Source organism: Anastrepha obliqua, chromosome 4, assembly GCF_027943255.1.
Source record: "Anastrepha obliqua isolate idAnaObli1 chromosome 4, idAnaObli1_1.0, whole genome shotgun sequence".
Taxonomy (NCBI): domain Eukaryota; kingdom Metazoa; phylum Arthropoda; class Insecta; order Diptera; family Tephritidae; genus Anastrepha; species Anastrepha obliqua.
Window position 1 is genome coordinate 116175001 of NC_072895.1, and position 23038 is coordinate 116198038.

Below are 23038 nucleotides of genomic sequence, written 5' to 3' on the forward strand. Positions count from 1 at the left end.
TTCGCCTGTTACTAATGGCCTTAGATGACGCCAATCAATTGACTTGTAGCATTTTGAGAATATTATAAGAATTTGTCGGTGGGAAAGGCGTTTTGTAGTTTTGCGTTTTCAATACCAAAACAAGTGAGTAGTTCGGGAAAATAAGGCAAGCTTTTATATTTTTATATATTTATGTTTTTATTTTGTTCTTTTGGTTTGTAAAGTTTCTTAAGCGTGGCAAATTGGGTGCATATTGTAAACAGAAATAGTTGAGTTGTGCGGTTGATGGTTGGCGAAGAGTTGTTTATTGGGGTGAAAAATCGCGCTACGTTTCCATACGACTGCCGCATATCTCAGAAGTGCTGAGGGCGAAATTTTTGACTTTTGGAAGGAGGTGAGTAAGGCGATGTTAATTTATGCTAATTTATATTAAATCATATTAAGTGTCTAAGTTGAATGCTTACGGAAAGCGTTCTAGTATTGGGGAGCTAAATATAATTGGCCTTTGGTGTTGGCCAGGTATATTTAAAGACCACTAATACTTGCAATTCATATGAAAAATGTTTCGTTTTTTCAATGCAATTTTTTTTGTAATAAATCAAATTTTTGAAAATATTAATACACTTACAGCTGCAATATTTTACTGTGGCGCGTAATAATTTTACTTTAACTCTTTATTTTTAATAATTTAATGATTTTGAATTTGCTTAAATTTAACTGGGAAAGGTCTTTCTTTTAAATTATTTCTAACAGAAACTTATTCTATGAAAAATTTCGGAAAAAAATTTGATCTATTTGTTAATTTTTTGAACAAAATACTTCCGCTGCAATATTTTATTGTAGCAAGTCATAATTTTACTAATGATTTTGCGTTTTTTTTAATTCAACTGGAAAAAAAATGGTTGAAAGTTTTTCTTGCAGAAATTTATTCTAAAGTTTTTGAAAAAAATTTGATTTATTTACTAATTTGTTTTAACCAAAATATATCCGCATTTTTTTGAAGTTTTAATTTTAGTTATTTTTTTTGTACATTTTTTAAGAAAAATGAAAGAATACTTTTATATATTATATACAATATTTGATCACATTAAAAAAAAAAAATTTACAAAAAACTCACTAATTTTTATTAATTTATAGCTTATGTGAGTATTTCACTCTATAAAAAATTTTCTGTACTAATGTAGCATACAATATTTTCATAAAAATTAAAAAAAAATTTTTCCTTAATATTAATTTTTTTAAGTTTTAATTTATAAGTTAGATATTTTTCTGTGAAAAGTAATAAATGGATTAATTTAGGTTTTCTTAAAATTTATAAATTTAAGTTCTAAGCTGTATATTTGAAAAATAACTTAAATTATGATTAGAAAAATTGAACTAATTTTTACTACTTAAAAATTTTTAAGCCCAATTTTTTGCATAAATTATATAAAAAACTTTCATTTGCTAAATAATTGTAATTGAAAGTAGTTTGATAAACCAAAAAATTCCAAAGTTTTTTTGGAAATTTTAACTACAGCCTCTATATTTATAATATTTTACTCTTAACAATTTTTTTATATATTTATATAAAATTAACTTACAAAATAAATTTTATAAGCCATTTGTGTTAGCAGCTATAGCATCTAGCCCTTAAGCCTACTGAAAAAAAAATTGTTTGTACTTTTTTTGAACTTTTTGATTTCAAACGTATTTCATTTATTTTTTTTTTAAATATTTTTGAAGCAATTTTGCTCAGTTCGATTGGTTTTCTTAATATTTTAATATCTAAAATATTTCAATAGTTTATGAGCTTAAAAACTCACTTTTTTACTTGATTTTTAAAAGCTTTGTAAATTTTTTTTTTAATGAAAATTTGTTTCTGAAATTTTATCACTCGAATGTAGGAAAAATTGAGGTCTGAAAATTTGTTAGATATGAAGATAAATTAAGCGTTCATTTCTTGAAGTTTTTGAAGCTGATTATGTAACTGACTTATTTAATAATAGTCGGATAAAAAAATTTATTTGAAGATTTAAAAATAAAAAATTAATAAAATAAAATTTTATTGAAGCTTCTATCTGAAGCTTAAGTATTTTGCGTTAAATCCTAAATCCAGTTGCTCAAAAAAATTCCGATAAAATATCGTTTTTTTAATTTTTTTTAACTGCTTAAATTAGTTTGAAACAAAATTTCTCTAAAAAAAAATTGTTCTGAAAAACTCTTTGCATTCACACCAACAAAAGTCTCTATATTTTTTGCGCCTTTAGATTTTGGATATTTCATTGTTTTTGAATTTTTGTACGTTTTTTGATATTTGCTTTGCAGGCTAATTTAATTCCATTTTATTTGATTACTTTTTTTTGATTATTTAACAGCCATAGATTATTTTGTGATAATATTTAGTTTACTTTTTTTAGTCATTAATTAGGGTATTAATTTTGCTTTCTGAAATGTGATTTATTAATTTTTAAAATATTCCTTAATTCATATTTCCTTCAATTCTATTTTATTTTTCTCTATAAAATATTTTATTTTTGATAAAATAGTTTTTAGTTTAAAAAAAATACCAGTCTGCCTATTTATTTAATTTGTCAAGTAATGCGTTGAAAGCATTTCCGTCGCACATTTTATACCCCAAGAAAACATTTTAATCTGCTGTCTGCTGGCTTTTGCGGTCGCCTACACACCCACAACCAACCAACATGTCCCACCACGCATACTCACATTCAACCGCTTGGTAGGCTCTCTGAGCATCCACAGTAGACGGCCTGTATAAGAGTGACAAATTAATATGTGGATTTTTCTTAAATTCCAATTCTTTTGTGTTGGAATTTTCGGCGCACCAAATTACCAAGTGATTTATTTTTGTTTATAATGGCGCACTCGCTTTGAGTCGTATTAACCCGTTACGTGGCAGTGGCAATCTGGTTTCATGCTGCTCATGAGAATAGCCGGTGTGTGTGTGAAAGATTTATGGCGCTCATAGAGGTGTTATGGGAGATTTGTTTTGTACGTGTGAAAATAATTAATATATATTAAGCTTTTCCAAGCCCATTAATAAGATATTTCTAAAAGAATTTTCATTAATAAAATCATATATGTTTGAATTTGTTTTCGAACTGCAGGAAAATCGAATCGACTTACACTTGTGCCCACAAAGCCATTTTGTCTTTTTACAATATTCGCAATATTTTTCATGCTAAATTTTTTCACTTATTATTTAAATATAGTTCATTTAAAAAAAAAACCCACAAATCAAACTTCCAAACTTTGTATAAAATTTATAAAAAATTTAACAAATTTTAAAAAATTATCATCAAAATGTTCAACCACTTAATTAGACCTCTCGAATGTGGTCCGTATCCGGACATTGTCCGTTAGGTGCCGATGCGCTGAGACTTGGGATTGCTTCAAGTTCTTTCTGCAGAAGCTGTCTGTATGATGAGGTAAAATCATCTCAGCACCTTCTTCTCAGCTGCCCTGCTCTCGTCGGGTAAAGATTTCAACATCTGGGCTCTCACTTTTTTGCTACACCTGCGTATATTGTGGGTTTAAATATCACACATCTGTGAACGTAATTAGCTACTGTTGATCGTCAACCTCTAATCCAAATCGCCTTTTGCCTTTTTCCACTGGTTCTTTTCCTTCTGTTTCACAACGAACGAAATGCAGTGGGCCCAGCGCAAGGGCAGCCATTTAACCTTACCTAAACAAAATCTTTAACATCTTTAGCTCATTCAATTTGTTTATAATAAAATATATGACGGAAATCACTCAAAAATCTCGTTGATTTTTAACAATTTTTTTTTTTTGCTACAATATTCAACATTTTCTTCCATATAAAAGACTTCCGAACATGCGCTTTATATGAAAGAAAATCCTCAACATCGTGCGCAAAAAAAAAAATCTTAAAAATCAACTCGATTTTAGAACGACTGCAAACTGTTACTAGATTGCATTTAAGGCCTAAACAAAGGGTGAATGAGATTTCTAAAACAGCAGAGAAGGCTACATAGTCGCGCTGTCTTTATTCAAAAGATTGAGTTTCCAAAAGAAATAGAAGAAATTTGCCTATGGACGTGGCTTGCATGTTCTCATCAAAATTGGATGTGGAGCTGCAAAAAACTGAAAGACACTTTGAATTATCCTAATCAGTCAGCCAGAGAAAGGCCGATTAGTTTTAAAATTTAAATTAAGAGAACCCTATATTGTCTCCAGTTTCACTAAAGATCGCTCTTTGAAGAATAGCCGATTGGTCAAAACTACCAAAATAATCTCTAAACCTCTCTGTAGCTATTTTTTTCTGTTAAAGCTGCCTTCCCCAAAAGACTTCTAGTACTCGATTCTTGTTTAGTATTCATTACATTGGATGTTAGGGTTAGGTTAGGTTCTTGTGGCAGTCGGGTTAGGATAGCCAACCCAATTAGACTATGTAGGCCCGTTGTGGAGCCACATCGGAACTTCAGTGTATATTTATCATGGAACCATTTAGACGCTCTTATGCACCTTAGTATAGGTTTTATCCCAGCATCAGATAGTTCCGTAAGAGAGTCAAATGAGTATCAACTAACAACTTTGCTCTACTCCTAGCTAAGTTTGGACAATTGCAGACGAAGTGTTCTACTGTTTCTTTCCTCTATAACTTCTGCAGCATTCAGGATTCATTCATCAATATTCATACCTAGAAGAGTGCCTACCTAACAGCCAATGACCGGTGACATAAGTGACGAACTTCAAGTTGTTCTCTCTTGAGAAGTTGATCAATGCTCCAGAACTTTTTTTTACCTATTTGCAGCCACAAGTATTTCTGCTCTCCATGACCTATTGACCTCCTGGAGAATATTATTTTTTTATTCTTAATTTGCAAGTTGCCATAGGAGGTCCACTATTGCCTTTGTTTTCTAGCAGTGGAAGATTAGTATCCGTTTTGGCCATCTCATCGGCCTTGCGACTTCCTTCAATATCTCTATGTCCCGGAACCCAGACTGACCTTGAAGACGATGCTAATATCCTTTAGAGTTGCCAGAAAGTCTTTTCGCATACCGAATGTCGAATTCATCATAATAGGTGGAAAGCTATGTATACTCAGAATAAGAAAACTGCATCAGGCCAAGTTTTTACAGGCGGCTCTCTTGGTTTGCTGGCTGCATTGCACTGAATATACATACATATATTTTTCTATTAAGCTTAGCACCTAGTAATAAACTAAATTATATCCCTCTTCTGAAATCATATTAATGTTTACGCCTTTATCACTTAAATCCAAAAAACCTAAGTACTTGCGCAGAGATTTCTAAAAGATACAACTGACGACTGACTTTTCTCAGACACCATTCGCATAGGCTTTTATGTGTTTGAAGTACGCATTTTCTCAAAGAAGAAGTCCACTATGAAGTAAAAGAGTCGAAACCGTTAGGATTCATTCGGTTACTAAACAAGAAGTTACATAATTCGCTAAGAAGAAGTCCACTACGAAGTAAAAGAGTCGAAAAATAAGGATTTATTCAGTCACTAAGCAATGAATTCATATCACTCACTATCAGGTGTGAGAATTAAGCTCCGAAAACTTGACAATAAATTATAAGCAAACTGTATTTTGTAGTTATTTAAAATTGTATTTTATTATATTAAAATTCAATGGGCTCTAATCTGCATACCCAGAAGAATTCTAAAAATTCTGGTTGAAACGTTTAAAATACTTTAAAAAAATTTTAAAAACTAAAATAAAATAAATTAAAACATTTTTAAAAATTTTTAACCCTAAACTTTGGATTATGTTAATTTTTTTGTAGTTTGAACTATAATTTTATAAAAAACAAATACCAAATTTAATCAGAAACTAAGAGTTGATCAAAATTTGACAATAAGTCCATGCAGTCCCTGTTAGTTATTTAGTGCAGTGCATTTGTTTCGATTTAATTGATGTTTCTTAGCCAAGAAATATTTACTTTCAGATTGTCTCTTGAATTATCTCTCATAGGTTTTTGTTTTGCATTTTCCATTTTACAAATTTAGTATTAAGTATCTCCGCAAAATTTTGAACTCTAGTCTGTAAGATTGTAATATCACAGACTGAATTAAATTTAAATTGAATTACATTGAAAATCTAGGTAAAGGGAATTCTTCGGAAAACCATAAAAATAATTATAAAAAAATAATATTTCTGTTTTTAATATAAATAAATAAATTTTATAAATAAATAAATTTTTAACTTTCTTTATTTAAAAAAAAAAACCATATAAACTTTATATCATAAAAAATAAAAAAAATCCAGAAATTTTTCCTCCTATTCCACTATTTGTTATATTTTTATAAATATGATTTTTTTTAAATAAATAATTTTCTGTTTTTGTTTTTTTTTTTAGAAATAAATTTAAAAATGCTTTAAGACCAGTTCTAAGCACCTTATTATACAACAAGAATTAATTTTTTTCAAAACTAATTTTTTTTTATTTTTTATTATACAAACAATTACTACAATTATTGCCAGCAAGAATATACACAACTCAATTCGCTTTGCTATTTAATTAGATAATTAAATTTATTTTTATCAACACACCCTAAGCTGTTTATTATCACTTGACTGCCAAAATTCAACGTGTGCTCTGAGTCATATATCACCAGATACAATAGAAATTAGGAACAGATTAAGCAAAAAATATATAATAATATATAAATATATACAAAGTGCGAGTATATAAATGTATATGAGTTTCTACTTCAAATGCTGGCATTGGGCATATATGCACACTTTGACGGCGAGTTGTTAAGTGTCAGGATGGCCGAGCGGTCTAAGGCGCCAGACTCAAGTGCAAACTTACCTGTTTAGAAGAAACGGGTTTATATGGAGCTTTCTGGTCCTCTCTGAGGGCGTGGGTTCGAATCCCACTTCTGACAAGAATTTTTTTTTATTTTTTATTTTTTTAGTTTATTTAAAAGTGTTTTTTTATTGTTTTTTACTTTAAAATTTTTTTAAATTAAAATTTTTCAAATTAATTTTTAATCTTTTTTAATTTATTCAAATGTTTTATTATTTGCTTAATTTTTTCTGATTTTTTTTTAATTAAAAATTATTTTAATCCTTTTTTTTAATGGTTTTTTTTTCTTTTTTTTGAATAGTATTTAAATCGTTTTTTTTAATTTTACTAAATTTTGTTTTTATTTTTTTTTATGTTTTTAAATCATTTTTTAATTTGTTTAAATCTTTTTTTTAATATTTTTGAATTTTTTTTATTTCATTAAATCTTTTTCTTTAAATTTTTTTATTTAATTTTTTTTTTAAATTTTTTAACCTGTTTTTTATTTTATTTACATTTTTTTAGTCCTTTTTTTATTTTGTACTCTCTGAATAGTCCCTAGACTCACCTTTGAAATGCTCTTCAAGACGAGTATACCGTCGAAAGTCATGGAGAAGGGGGGAATTAAATTTTCATACAGATGGTTCCAAGCTAGGCGATAAGGTTGGCTATGGAGTTTTCTCGAAGGAATTAAGACTGGAACTATCCGTTCGACTACCAGACTACTGCAGCGTCTATCAGGCAGAGGCTCTAGATATAAAAGAAGTGGCTACATATCTAAATACGCTCGCCGTAACAAAAACAACTATAAATATATTCTCGGATAGCCAGGCGGCCATCAAATCAATGATGGTTGCAGAGGAATGCCGGGCGGCCCTAAATGATATTAGTGACGTTTTCAAGATCAACCTTATTTGGGTTTCGGGGCATAGCGATATTGAAGGAAACTGTCAAGCTGATGAGCTAGCCAGAAAAGGTACTGCTCTTCAACTACTCAGTGATAAAAGTACCATTGGAATACCCATGGCCACAGGTAAACTAATAATAAAAAAACAGCATTATCCAAGAGGCCAAAAGGTCATGGAGAAATGAAGATACGTGTCTAACAGCTAGGGTACTAGGGCCGCAAATAAACAAGAAAAGAACAAAGGAATTGCTTAGTCTCTCAAGAGACAATATCTCGAAAGTTGTGGCTTGTTTAACCGGTCACTGGCTATTTGGCAGGCATTCCTGAAGACTAGGAGTTTTCTCCCATGAATATTGTAGAAGTTGCAGAGATGAGGATGAGGAAGAAACAGTTGAGCACTTCCTTTGCAATTGTCCAGCCCTAGCTAAAATCAGAGCAGGTGTCTAGGTAAATACTTTTTTAATTCTCTTACAGAGCTGTCTGGCGTGGGGTTGGGATCAATACTACGTTTCATAAGAGCCACAAAATGGTTCCACGAAGCAAGGTAAATGAGGTTCCCGTGTAGCACAGTGGTGTCACAACGGACCTGTAGGACTAAGTGAGTTGGTTGTGCAGAGCCACTACCACTATAACCTAACCTAACCTAATCCTTTTTTTTATTTTTTCAAATCTGGTTTTTTACTTAAAAAATACTTTTTTTTTTGTTTTTTAAATATTTTTTAATTTTGTTAATTAAATTTAAGTTTTCTTTTATAATGTTTTTACGTTTTTTTACATTTACATTTTTTAATTAAAATGAACACAAAACCACTTTTTTTAATCTTTGTTTTTATTAATTAAATTAATTTATTTTAATTTAAAAAAATGTTCATTGTTTTTGTAATCTTTCTTTTAATTTTCCTCTTCAGTTTCTTTTTAATTTTCTGTTTTAACTTTCTTTTTTAATGAACTTATTTTCTTTTTTCAATAAATTTTTTTTATTAAAATTTAAAACATTTTTTTTAATTTTCTCTTTTAATTTTAATTTTTTCTTTTTAAATTTGTTTCAATTTCTAAAAAAATAATTAGTTTTTATATAATTATTTTGCAATTTCTAATTTATAAAATTTTTTAATATCTAAAATTAATTCAAGCAATAAATTCAATTCAATATTTTTATCGAATTAATATACATTTTTTTAATCCATATTTTTTTAACTCACCGTTAAAAATTAAACGTAATTAACGTAAATTTGTACGTGAGTATAGGAAATAAGTTTTTTAGTCCATTGGATTTTAGTACCTTGCACAAAGCAACTTGTATTCGAAAAAAATATATTTGACTAGCAAAATTTTTCCACGCACAGTGATGAGCAATAATTGAGAAAGAAATTAAAAGCAAGCAAAGATTTTTGAATGATGAAATGATTCTTCCTCAACAGTCTCTATTTGAAATTACGTTTAGTCTCTCCACATGGATTTCTATCGGGTAGTGCGTCCCTAATGAAGACCCTCCACTAATGAGAGTTGCGGATTTGTCAGCCTTCGATCAGAGAATGATGCCATTAACTTCGACGCTCTATTGACAGCTCCTGAGGTCTTTGTAATATTGGCAATACCTGAATCACTTTGGGCCTACCTAGATTTTTTAAAGGGAGAGTACAGGAAAATACAAATAGCTCTTAAATTAATTAAATAGCTTAAAGTAAAAATTTTGCTTAGTATTTAAAAAAAACAGAAAGCAATGAAGAAATGGATTTTGTTTAAAAAAGGGCATATTAAAAATTCTAATTGTAATAAATAGTATATATGTTTTAGGTAATTTTTTTTCTTGTACAAGGTTGAAAATTGTAGAAGAATGCTTTTCCCACTAGAACAGGTTCCGTCCCGCACCTTTTCAATTGGTATTTGTTTTAAATTAGTTTTAAAAAATATTATATTTTTTTTACTCTCCAAAGTATAGGAAATAAAGACTTATAAATAACTTTTTAACGTTTTCACTGTTTTCTGATAAAAAACTACGAAAATTGGATTAACTTTTGACGCTCTAGAATGGTTTAACGCCTTAAAGAGTATTGCAATAGTCAGCAGCCAATTGACTGCTTCTTTAATGACAGTAACATTTTTTACTTGCAATGTATTCCCGCACCCAGCTAGTCTAAATTTCAGTTAAATGGAGTGTCCCTTGTAGAAGACTTTCACGCCAAACTTTTCATTCAAATATAAAACCATTCGGGTAGCGTTTCAATATGCAGCTTCCAACTGCTACATCTCTTCCGATATTCTATTAAGAGAATGCGCGGCTGCATAAGCTACTTGGGTCTAACGAAGGAGAGCACTGGTCCATCCTAGCGGTAATAAATTTGAAGTTTCTAGTAATTTCAGGCATTTGGTGAATCCCCATAGTTTAAACCAAACCAGACTGTAAACACAATCGCGGCATGGACAAAATTAATGTAAAATCATTATTTTTCTCATCACTGTAAGCATTTTTTAGTGTTCTTAACGTTTTGTATAACACATATAAATATTTATATTTGCAATGCATTCATATTTTTCGAGCCATCTATTCGCTTTTTCTGTGTTTTTTGTGTTTTTTTTTTTTGCGAAACAGCCAATCAAATTTTTTTGGACTAGGCCCTACCTAGGCGTGCATAGCTACGCATGTATGTTCGTTTGCCGATTAAAATTTCAGTTTTAATTTTCGAAAGGTGTATCATCGCTGTCATAAAATGATTTGCATTGATTAAAAATTTATGACTAGCATTCTGACGCGTTGACAGTTTGCTATCTGCTTGACCGAGCTATGAAACAAACGACCAAACCGAAGTATTAAAAGCATTATCTATTCTGCCAGAAACAAAAATTTTTTACACAAATTAGAATGAAAATGCAAGCAGATGAGCAGGGAAATTTATAAATGTATTTAATTTGTCAAGATGGGTTTTTATTTTTTTCAACTAGCAAACGCCACCCAACCTTTGTGTACAGAACTCGCCTACTATTTGCAATATAAACATAAAAATAATTGTCTGCATAAAAGAAACAAAAATTGAATATAATAAACCGCTTACTGCTTACTTATTTTCAATTTAACATTTTAATGTCGTGTATTCATTGATCTGGGTAAATAAATGGAAATTATCTGTTTTGACGGGTTTCGATGGGTTTCGGGCGGGCTGGGTGGTGTCATAAAAATTTTATAGAGTTAAGGCAACGCATCAAAATATAGTGGCTTTGATAGTAAGGTGTGTGAAAAGTCGTAGATTTCTATTGTAGGCGAGGCCTTTGACTGACGGGGTGACTGGAAAAGTAACCTTCAAGAAGGTTCATTTTACTATTGAACTGTAAAGACTGAAGACAGTGTAAAGGAGTTGGGAGATATAAACAGTTTGCAAAAAGTGGTTGGAGTGTGTGAAAGCGGATTTTGTTAAAAAAAATTGTGCTTGCTCCTTCAAAGGAGTTGAAAGGCCTGAAGGGTTGAAATTGCGAAAAAATAAGTGAAATATTTTTCAAAAGAAAAGAATTCATTAATGCAAAATTTTTGCATTAAAGAAAAAGGCAAAACTTCGAAGCGGAAAAATAATAGAAATTAAACCAAAATGCCCGACTATATGGATGAAAATAATGAAACTTTTAAGTTTTATGACAAGAATTTCAAATTGGGGCAAGTTTTTTTAAAATCACATAAAACTAATTTTTACTCTAATTACTAAGCAGCTGCCTTTAAAATGCAAAATGTGAGATGAAAACTGTTTAATAGAAACTATTTGATAAAGAAAGAATAACCAAAAACAATCAAAAAATAAAAAAATTATAGAAACTTCAAGTGAATATAAGAATATTTTTTAGAATAAATAAAGTTTTTTATTTTTTTTTATATCCTTGTTCAGTCAGCTCGGAAGCATAGGACCTCGACAAGATTCTTCTCTCGTACACATTCGAGGTTTTTGTTTTGTGTTGTATGCACGTGTTATAGGTGTTAAGGTGGCGCAAAATTAATCACCCAATCGGAAAATTTATAATTTTTGCAAGTGGTATCGTACGTCAATCAAACCAACAAAGCCTGAGAAGCTTTCCATGATCTTCTAACCATCGACTGAAACCATCCTTAATTGTTTTCGGTGCATTTGTACCAGCGTGAGTGACGCCAGCCGCAACAAGAATGGTGATAAAACCTGCGGAACGAAGCGAAGGTCAAGTAAAAGTGCGTGAACTGCACTTCTTCAATTCGCTTCACTTCCATTCCAAAAAAGTTCATTAGCGTTTCGAAGAAAAGTTTGCTCTTTTTCATTTACTATGGATGCAACATGGATTCATCACAAAATCTCAGAGGCCATTGAAAAGTCAGGAAAGTTCGAATTCGGGAAGAACGCTAAGACTGGTTTGCCTGCCATTGAGGGTATGACGACATTTCTTTTTGAGAAACGCGTGGTGTCATCTAGCATATTTTCTAAATCGAGCTCTTTTCCACTATTTTCTGAAAAGAGTTTTGGGGCGAAGGTGTTACCGATGAAACAAAAACCTTGAAAAATCATACTCTCCAACTAGGACATAGAAATTTGAGTATTCGTGGATTACGTAAGAAAGAAGTGACAACCAAGATGCCTATATCTCAGTCCTGCGAGAGCAAGCCAGCTAAGGATAAGGTGCTGAGATGATTCCACCTCATCTTCTATACAACTGACGCAAAGAGGATCCTAAAAAGATCCCTCGAACGTCTCTGATCTACACGTGGCCGGAGGGATTTCGTGAGTTTACAAATTTGTGTACTTGCCCAGTGTTCGCTGAGCTGACGTGAAGCTTATCGTTCTAGGTGTAGAGCGCAGGCTGTCAACGTCATCCCAATCCTCTTATTTCGTGGCAACACTACCTAGCAGGTCCCTTGTCTGTCCAGCTAATCCGTTTCGCAATTTATCGCAATGTCGCTATGACCAGGTACACGGATCAGCCTCATATGAAAGAATTCGGCGGCGATCGAAAGTGAAGTAAGGCATTCCCTGAGCCCATTTAGCCCTGAGCCCTAATTGCCGTTTGGCTATCGGAGCAAATATTTATTTTCTTGACAGTTATTACGCAACATCGCCCCCTAGATGTTGAAAAATAAAACTTTTTTTTTTAATATCCAATCAATTTCATTGTTTCTTAGTAACTTTGTCGTGGCTAGATGTGAACCCTTGGTGGTTCCAGCTGGTCTACCCGAAAGATCCATTTCCAGATTGTAGAAGTTCTTCGTGAAATACCTCAATGTGAGAAAGAGCGTTGAAAACGATGTCTTTGACAATTTTACGTTCCTTGGGCGATTTGGAAGAAATTATTTTTCAGTTGATTTTAGATTGGAAAACCTAGGGTTAACGCGTAATGTGTCTGGCACTGAATCATGGCAAGACGAAGCGGTCGGAGCACGCGTCTATCGGCGCCCACAACACTATTGATAGTGATAACTTTGAATCTATTTAGAAACCAGCATTATCGCCAAGAATAATGTCAGCCTTGAAATCCAACTAAGATTCATCTTCCCAATAAGCGCTGCTTTGGGCTAAGTAGGCAACTGAGTAGTAAAGCCCGCTCTCGACGAACAAAACTAACACTCTACAAGGCCCTCAACATGCGTCACTTAGAGCGTTCGAGAGAAAGATTCTGCGGAAAATGCTTAGACCTATGTAAGGGTGACAGGAAATATCGCAGACGGTAGAAAATGAACTGTTCAACATAGAAATGGTGCAGTGAATAAAAATCCAGCGGCTCCACTGGATAGATTGTTGTTGTTGTACCAGTTCATTAAAATCTGCCAGTGCGGCATAGTCACTGATCGTCATCGTCTATCTTTCTAGTAGTATACCTAGCGGGTTTAATTGGGTATACGAAAAGGTGCTTAGTATCGTGCATGGCACTTTCACATACATAACATTCTGGCACAAAAAAATTAATTATAATTAATCCTTTTCGAATTGCACGCATTTTTTTTCATACATAAATGCACAGATGTTTATTACGTTAATATCCTTAAAAAATTTTCATCCCAGAGGCGCAGAAATTAGTTAAATTTTTAATTGTTTATTAAAAAAAATTTTTTACAAAAACAAAACTTCAAGTTTCGGAACAAAAATAACGTTTTTGGAAAATATCATCCTTTATCAGTCTGCAGTTGAAAAATCGTTGTAATCGGATACTTACTTTACGAGAAATGTGATAATTATTCAAGCGCTGCAAAAAACTTCGATAGTTAATAAAAAAAAAACTATTTAGAATTTTACAACAAAATTTTCTGAGTGTGCTTCAGGATGATAGAACTCAGTCCTGGCTGAATTTCATCGCAAAATATTCACTTTGGTAATTTTGATGCCCACTTGAGAAAGCCTTACCCATGTCTGATATATATTGAGTATGTCACGGTCGATTTTGGGTAGGTAGGTGTTTAACCTGCTATAATATACAGAACGTAATTGAACCAATGTTACGCCAGTCTCACGAGGTACCTGAAGCTCTTCGTTTGCGATGGGGGACGGTGGGGGTATTCTGATGAAAGCATTCGGTGGTCGGGAGTTTAGAAAGGTGATAAGAGGCTCTCGATGAATGTCGTTTAATGTAAGCCTGTAAACTGTCTGGGTCTGCAGGAATATAAAGACTCTAGCTCTGAAAGTAGTCTATGTGGTATCTGTTGCTGGTAGCAGAGGAAGAGGAAGGTCTGGAGACGGATTTAGCTCCACTTGGTGTGCTTAATGGGCACGCTTGATCTGTTCGCCAAATATGCCTTATTAATGGTCCTCGTGTAGCTTTACGAAGTTGCTCTCTATAGACTATCTGCGTCTTCCATTTGTATGTTCAAATTTTGTTTTTGTCGGGACAACTAGCAAGTGCAGCACTCAGACATTAATCGAGTCCATTGTACTACACTTGGATTTCCTTCTAATTTCCTTTAAATCTACCCGATCTCCAAAGAAATCAAAGTGGATCTTGTAGTACCAAGGAACCAAGGTGTTCGCTTCTTAACACATCAGTGCCAAAAATCTCAAACCTGATTCGAGCGAAGGCGGAGCAGACGCACAGGAAGTGTTCCGCCGTCTCATCCACCTCTTCACAAGCTGGGCAGAGTACACTGTCTGAGATGCCCACCCTTTTCATGTGCATCTCCCTTCAGCTTAATGACAGGAGGCTTTGCGACAGTCGATCGGACATGACAGGTAACATCAGTTTAGTTCATCTGCAGCCTCTCTCAGCCTGCCAAGCTCGCTTGTGGATTGTAGTAACCCATTTGCTACCAGTGGCTTTGATGGCCGCAGAAAGTTGCCACTCCAAAGAAGTTGGCCTCAGAGCCCGTCTTAGTCATGTTCAATACTACTCAAGATCTTTCAGTGTTGCAAGCCGGTTAAGAAGCTTTTTTTTCCAATTCCCATTGAATTCAAAACACCGTGAGTACGCGTTTCGCTCCTTTCGACTTTGCGTCAATATGGACAAACTCGCCGAGTATTGGCAGAAAGTTGTCACTTAAGGGGGTGTACATTTTTTTAATGAAATTTTCGGATCTTCTATGTGATTTTAGTGGAATTTTATTACCATTTTTTTACTGGCTCGAGGTTGCCATCGGTGCGAAACTTCGTTATCTGCCACTCAGCGTGCCATTTCCTCTCATTTTTTTTTTAATATTTTAAATAAAAAAGTCAACTTTTAACAACTAAAGAACCTTTATTTTATATTAGTAGTTTTTATGCAGAATTCTTTGAATCTAACTATAATTCCATGATTTTATTTCAATTTATGCGGTTTATCATTTGAACAGATTATGTAAAGAAAAATATAAGCCCACACACAGGCGTCTTGTTTTACCTCGAATGTCGCTGTTCCAATCCATTAACTACACACGCGGTTCACATCGACGCGATGCACGTTACCGGCTCATACAAGGGCGTGTCTACAATTTTCTAGAGCGGCCGCGTGGTTTCGTAGCCATTTGCTATCACATTATGGTGTAAGTCTATTGCCCTTCAATCGCTCATGGAGTTCATTAATGTTTCACTCTTTCTGCTTACCTCGCAGATTCTTTATGGTGTTCACCTGTCTAGCCTTAAGCATTTTCGCCACAATCCCCGAGTTTGAGAGCGGGGCATCATTTTCGCTATATCGCATGGAGGTGCTGGTGGTGCTTTGGCTCACACTGGAGTTCGCAGTGCGGTAGGTAGTTTAGTCCATTCGGTATCTTAAGTCTGTTTCTCACAACTTTTCGACTTTCTTGTAGGTTATGGTCGGCGGGTGTGCGCTCACGTTATCAGGGCTTCTTGGGCCGCATAAAGTTTATGACTGGCACATTTTGCGTCATAGGTTGGTGACAAGCGTTCGAAAGTTATTGCTGTTTGCGTTTTTATTGTATTTGCCAATTTTTCGTTACAGATACTATTACCATCGCCGCTTCAGTGATCGCTTTGGGGCAGGGTGCGCCACGGCGCGTTTTTGCTACCAGCACTTTGCGTGCACTGCGATTCTTTCAGATCTTACGAATGCTGCGCATCGATCGACGCGGCGGTAGCTGGAAACTTTTGGGTAGTGTTGTCTATGCGCACAGACAGGTGAGTGGGCAGAGCTTTGGATTGGCTTGTTTCTTATGAATTCTCTTAATGTTCAGGAACTACTCACCTCGGTTTATATCGGCTTTCTCGGCTTGACGTTCTCCGCCTTTCTGGTCTACTTAGTTGAACGGGATGTGAATGAGCAGTTTAGCAATTTTGGCAAAGCTTTGTGGTGGGGTGTGGTAAGTGGCGTACAGAGCTTAGTAACGTCGAGATGGAAGAATGTAATTTCAGCTTTTTTTTCTTTCAGATAACAATGTGCACTATTGGCTATGGTGACTCAGTGCCAATCACCTGGCAGGGCAAAGTTATCGGTTCCATTGTTACTTTGCTGAGCTACTCGTTCTTTGCGCTGCCTGCGGTGAGTCAAAAACCCAGCTTTTACTTTCACTTGATTTCATTATTTAGATATTTTGCTACCATTTAGGGCATTTTGGGTAGCGGTTTCGCTTTGAAAGTTCAACAGCAACAACGCCAGAAACATATGATTAGCCGTTTCCAGCCAGCTGCCGGATTGATTCAAGCCGCCTGGCGCTACTATGCGGCTGATGAGAACTCCACAGCGGTAGCTACTTGGAAAATCCATGAAATACCAATACAGATGCCAAGCCCGACTAGCTCGTGAGTGAAGTTTATGTTTATGAAAATTGGAATTTTTAAGTCTCTCACTAGTCAAGGGTCACGCATACCTAATTTGTAATAGAGATGTAAGACCCTTTTTATATGCCTGTGGTTAGCTGATTTTAGAAAACTTAGTCAGCAGGTTTACTACTTCATCGTAGAATAGCTTAGAGAAATTTGAATTGAAATTTGCAAAAAATTGAATCCACGCTTCTTTCCCGCCAGCTTCAAAGTTCAAAGTCCATTGAGACGTCTGCCTAGTCGCCGTCGCCGCAGCCAAACCATACATTATCCAGCCGATATTTTGCATATTGAGTCAGCGAAGTCGGGACGTTATCTCTCGGTCTTCAATGATAAATCTGTGGAGAGCACAGGTAAGCAGCTTTTTTTATAAAAACATTTAGTTTTAAAGTATTTTTCTCTGCAGATGAAGACTATACGCCAAAATGCAACACACTGCTGAAGAAACATAAAATTGCTATCAGGTTTATAAGAATGGTGAGTGTGGATTAAGATTAAGTTTGCTTCAACTTTAAAACTTTTAAACGAAAAACTTGTTTAGCTTTCCTTTGTTTTTCAATGTTTTGTGTGGGACTTTTAAACTTAAAAAACCATTCTGATTTCATTTTTAGTTTTTTATTTTAAATTTTAATTTTTTTTATTTTTTATTATTATTTTTTCTTTTCAAATATACTCGCACAGCTGAAATTCATGGTCGCACGCCGAAAATTCAAAGAAGCTCTAAAGCCCTACGATGTGAAGGATGTACTGGAGCAGTATGCGGCTGGGCATGCGGACCTATTAATGCGGGTGAAAAACATACATGCGAGGTATGCAGAAAATACTAAATATATAATAATTGAATTTTTGGAAAAAAACTTTTATTTAATAATATGTAGTAAAAACTAAAAAAAATTCCAAAAATACCTAACTAATTAAACAAAATATTACATTACAAACGAGCTGTGATTAATATAAAAAATAGTTCTGAAGTATTCCGGCGTTTTTCATATTTCTTTTGCTTATATCATTTATTTATTTTGCTTTCATTTATATTTTCAGATTGGATCTTATATTGGGCGGTAAGCGTGCGCCAAAAATAAAAGATGCCACTAAAATTTGTTTGGCTTCCAGAGTGGTGAAGGTGGAGAGACAAGTAAGTTATTATATTATTATAGTTTTTTCCTGTAACTCCTATTGGAGCACAGGGCGTCAACTACGTCTCTTCGTCAGTGGACGGGAATTTGAGCTACACATCCCAGTTCCTTCCACGTAAGACCAAGATAGTTCATTTCAGCTTCTGTTGAGCACCTCAAGATTATACGTGGTCTACCCACTTCTCGGCCCGCTTTTTGAAAGGAGTTCCAACACAGGGCCAGGCTAGCAACATTGTCATCCCTTTTTCTAAGCGTACATTCCAGAATCCGATCATAGTCCTAATGCGATAGCCGAAGGTCATCGTCGATTGATTTGATTTTTTTATTCGAGGCAGAAAATTTGAGGATTCATTAGCAAAAGAAGTTTCAGTTAGGAGGGGTTCTTTCTCCACTGCTATGGTCCCTACTAGTTGATAACTTGGTGCAGCACCTAAACAACAAGGGATTTATAACCATTGGTTATGCAGATGACATATCTGTTATAATAAAAGGCAACCATGAAAGGACACTAACAGACTTAATGCAAAATGCCTTGAACGCAACATGACAATGGTGTAAAAAGGAGGGGCTGTAGATCAACCCTAACAAAACCACAATAATCCCCTTCATAAGAAAAGTTAGAGTTTCCTACATTGAAAATAAATAAAACAGTGATAGAACTAAAGGAAGAGGTCAAGTATCTAGGTTTAACCTTAGATAAAGAACTCACTTGTGAATCACATATAAATAATATAACAAAAAAAGCCACGAAATCTTTGTGGACAACCAAACAATTACTAGGAAGATCCTGGGACCTCAGCCCTAGTATGGCCCTCTGGATATACACCCAAATGGTTAGACCAATCATACTGTATGGGGCACTAGTATGGTGGATCAAATCTAACAGCGATAACCAAACTGGGAAAAGTACAAAGGCTTGCTTGCCTATGCATCACAGGGGCTATGAGAACTACCCCAACAGCTGGCATGGAAGCACTCCTTAATCTCCCACCACTTCATATAGCAATCCAAGAGGAAGCAGCTACGCAAGCACTCATGCTACACATGAAAGAAAATTTCAAATTAGGCAACCTCACCGGTCACCTAAGTATCCTAAATAAAATCAAAAACACCATAAGCATGGCTCAAGTCTCAGACCACATTGACCCAACCCTCTGTTTCACAAAAGGATACACAGTTACCTTTCCTGAGAGGATCGAGTGGAAAACAAACCCGAAATGGATGAATGATGATTCACAAAAATGGTACACTGATGGATCAAAACCACCTTATGGGGTAGGAGCAGGAGTAGTGGGGCCCAGAATCCACAAATCATTCACTCTCACCAGGGACACTACCATCTTCCAAGCGGAACTATACGCAATAATGGAAGCAACAAACATTATGCAACGTAGAAACCACAAGAGAGTAAAGATCAAAATACTCTCGGACAGCCAATCAGTTCTAAAAGCTTTAGATAGCTATACCTACAACTCAAAAACCCTCTTGGAATGCCACAAGGCACTCAACAACCTGGCATCCAAAAACAATGTCTCATTAATTTGGGTACCGGGACATGAGGGATATGACGGCAACGAAAAGGCAGACTTTCAAGCAAAAAAAGGGGCAGATGCAAGCTTCATCGGACCTAGTCTCATGTTCGGATTCAACAAAAACAGCCTGAAACAAAAAGTAAAACACTGGGCCAAAACTCTATTAAATCAGCATTGGAACAACGTAGAGGGTCTTAGACACTCCAAAAAGTTCCTAAGTTTCAACGCTAAAAGAGCTAACATGGCCCTCACGTTAAACAAAAAGAGCATTCGCACTCTCACAGGCGCCCTCACGGGTCACTTCACCTGCAACAAACACTTACATAAATTAGACATAACTAACACCAGCACCTGCAGATTTTGCTGCGAAGATGAGGAGTCTATAGAACATCTCATTATCGAATGTCCGGGGTTGACGCAAAGAAGGAAAAGGTTTTTAAACAAGTTCATGCTTACAGATGAAGACCTCCAATCACTCCCTCAGAAGGAGCTGGTACAATTCATAAGCATACGTAACAGTCAATAGACAGCATAGGGTGCACAATAGATCAATAATGGTCGCAGTGCTAAAGGGCCATACCTTAACCCTTTACAACCATTAACCATTAACCATTAGGAAGGTTATTGGCCCATCTACGCTTGCTTGCTGAAAGGTTATTTATCTTCACCTCCACGCAGGTGTGTGCTTGTTTTTGTTCGCAGGTGGTATTTTATTTCCCATCTACCTCGCATGTCTACAAGGCCCCCGATCCGTCACCTGGGGACGCGTGCGAAGGGAGACACGCAGCTATGCATGAAAATATATTACGTTTTATTATATTTTATATTTTATCTCTCATCTGCATATTTTCCATTATCTATTATCTATCCATTAAAATTTATCTGATTCTTTACTCACTGTTAAATCATTTTCATTGCTTTAGGTCTGCAATATTGAAGACAAATTAGATCTCCTAATCAGACAATATATGGAGGATCGCAAACGAAAAGATAATGATAATGCAGAGGAGTCAAGCTTGACGCCAATACTCGAAGCCGTCAATGCGGAGTCGATCAATAAGAGGGAAAAGGAAAACATTTCCGCAGCAGTAAAGGAGGCTAAGAATGCGAATAGATCAAGGTTTGCCAGATAATTTGTTTTTAAGTCCTTTAAAGTGACGTATATTTTCGAATAATCACCCACAATTATCAACTCTCTTCTCATTTTCCCATTTCTCCGCATCAGTCTCCCAACAATCGTCTATCAGCCACACCTGCCGGCAAATATAAGTTATCCACCACATCGCGATCTAAAGTTACCGCCACCGCAACAGCGGCCCGATAGTGCAAGTAAACAACTTTAGCATTTTCTCCACACTCTCCATGTCTCTCTCACTCTGCACTCTGCACCCTCTCACACCAACACGCACTCTATGTATTTGTGATCACTGTTGTGTACTCACTGCATCTCGTTTGCACTCGTGCACTTGTAAATACTCGTACTTATTTATTTATAAATGGATGCTATGTTGTTGTATTTTATTCAAGTCAAATATATATTAATAAATTAGTTTTTTTTATAATTTCTTGGCAAAAGTAATATTTTTAGATGACATGGGCAAAGCAAAGGAGGGGCATAGTTACGATGAGGAGGATGAATACAGTGAAGGTATCTATGCTTCGGTGGAAGCGTACTTGGGTTGGACGTGAAGTGGAAGTGAAAAGAGTGATTAGTAATCAAAAGTTGAGTGCCCTAAAGTAGGCTTAGTAGTAATATGAATATATGTTTGTAAGTTTCTGTGTTATAAAATAAAAATAAATACATTATTATTAAATTTTTTTTCTTCTGTTTTCTTTTTATGAAAAATTCCTGCTTGTTTTTTCCATTTTTTAACACATTGACTGCCAAGGCACTTTCAGCAAATAAGATGCTCTGGGGCCACAGCATGTTTTTTTTTAAATCTCATCAGAGACGTCAAAATTGGAATTTAGGGTAGTGCTGGTAATATTTTCTGCTTAGAAACAGGCAGTTTTTAACTAATTAGTATGTTACACACATATGTTCGACGTGGCGCCTACCGACTTTTTTTAACTCAGGGCCATGGCGGACATATATGCACGACAAAAACATGGACTAAACATCAAAATACATCGTCGTTATACAAGCTCTACTTCAAAACAATTGGGAGTATGTTGTTTTTGCAAACAAACACCAAACAACGTTATATGACGACAATGTATTTTGATGTTTGAATCCGTTATTTTTGCAAACAGAAACAAGTCAAAGCTTATTACATGCTCAGTAAACAAGAAGACTTGATCGCGTTATATTGGTTGATAATATTTGTGTTACGGAATGTCGAAAAGAAAAATTTTTTTTGAGCTGCCCCGAAGCCACTATAACAGAAATTTCATGGGAAGCCATATGTATATTTTATTATTGCAATAAAATCATATTTATCGTCAATCGTTGCTGTGTGACATGGGGAGAGAGAATAATAGTCGTGTCGGACATATGTGTCCGACGTGGCGTAAACCGCATAGTACAGTGTCACACATATATGGCCGACGTGGCAGTCAATGTGTTAAATTTTTTCGAATTTTTTTTTTTTTTGAATTTTTTCCTTTTATGTGTAACTTATAATATTTTTATATTAATATAACATTACATATTCCCCGCTCAAAGGCAACACGACCCACAATAATATTAATACTCGCAATTGAATACTCGGTGATATTTAACTTATATTTATTATAACTTTTTTTACATACATATACAATATTTTAATAAAAAATAAAAAAGAACTGGAGCAGTGTACTCCGTTTGTACCTGACTGCTCACAGAGTAGCACTAAAAAATTTAAAATATATTATTTTATTTATTTTAATTTAATGCATGAATCGCTTTGGCCGTCATTTATTGCTGCATTCCAATAGCTTTTGTACTGGTCACTGACCATTGGTCGGCGTTGACAATACTGCGACAGTGCTACTTGTTGCCAATTGTAAGTTTTTATTTGCTTAAAATGCTTTTTTTGTTGTTGTTTTTTCTTTGTTTGCTTTTTGCCACTCTCGGCCATCGTCCTTGCGTATTGATACTTTTATTTGCTTTTGTTGCTTTCTTATATTCGTACAAAATTTTATTTTTACTATTCGTTCGTGCATACGTGGCATTGATGGCAAGTACTTTGTTGCTCTCACTGTTGATATTTTATTATTTACAAACAATAATTGAAAAATACACCGGTAGAAACATTGTTGTATGCGATGTTGTATGTTTGCATCTTTTTGGATTTTTGTTGGTCAATGAATCGCGAGAGTTTCAGTTTGAAAATGTGGCAACACAAATTGTATAAAATAAACGAGTTACTTTATAGCTAGAGGCCTCTTCTGTGTTGATATAACCAATTTCAGAAAATTATAACCGTAATATTCTTATTATTTAGTTTAAGAAACCCCAAAACTACTTTAATAGAGAGCGAAAACATTTTGGAGAAGTATTTAGATAAATATTTATTATAATAATTAGGAAGGGCTAATG

General features: G+C 34.5%; 1 protein-coding gene and 1 non-coding gene across 2 annotated transcripts in view; both read left to right on the forward strand.

Annotated features, from left to right (window-relative positions):
- Nucleotides 1-21240, forward strand: part of LOC129244380 (potassium voltage-gated channel subfamily KQT member 1-like) — a 23604-nt gene extending 2364 nt beyond the window's left edge. Inside the window, exons 2-16 of the mRNA XM_054882001.1 lie at nucleotides 249-373; nucleotides 15425-15613; nucleotides 15682-15816; nucleotides 15881-15963; nucleotides 16033-16208; nucleotides 16265-16390; nucleotides 16459-16569; nucleotides 16636-16829; nucleotides 17055-17203; nucleotides 17257-17327; nucleotides 17532-17659; nucleotides 17892-17985; nucleotides 20442-20638; nucleotides 20744-20847; nucleotides 21095-21240. Of these exons, the coding sequence (XP_054737976.1) occupies nucleotides 249-373; nucleotides 15425-15613; nucleotides 15682-15816; nucleotides 15881-15963; nucleotides 16033-16208; nucleotides 16265-16390; nucleotides 16459-16569; nucleotides 16636-16829; nucleotides 17055-17203; nucleotides 17257-17327; nucleotides 17532-17659; nucleotides 17892-17985; nucleotides 20442-20638; nucleotides 20744-20847; nucleotides 21095-21207 (1995 nt within the window). The 3' untranslated portion in view covers nucleotides 21208-21240. The remainder of the gene's footprint in view (nucleotides 1-248; nucleotides 374-15424; nucleotides 15614-15681; nucleotides 15817-15880; nucleotides 15964-16032; nucleotides 16209-16264; nucleotides 16391-16458; nucleotides 16570-16635; nucleotides 16830-17054; nucleotides 17204-17256; nucleotides 17328-17531; nucleotides 17660-17891; nucleotides 17986-20441; nucleotides 20639-20743; nucleotides 20848-21094) is intronic.
- On the forward strand, nucleotides 6734-6858 carry Trnal-caa (transfer RNA leucine (anticodon CAA)). Its single transcript has 2 exons — nucleotides 6734-6771; nucleotides 6814-6858. It is a non-coding gene; the product is annotated as a tRNA-Leu (tRNA).
- Nucleotides 21241-23038: the final 1798 nt, after the last annotated feature.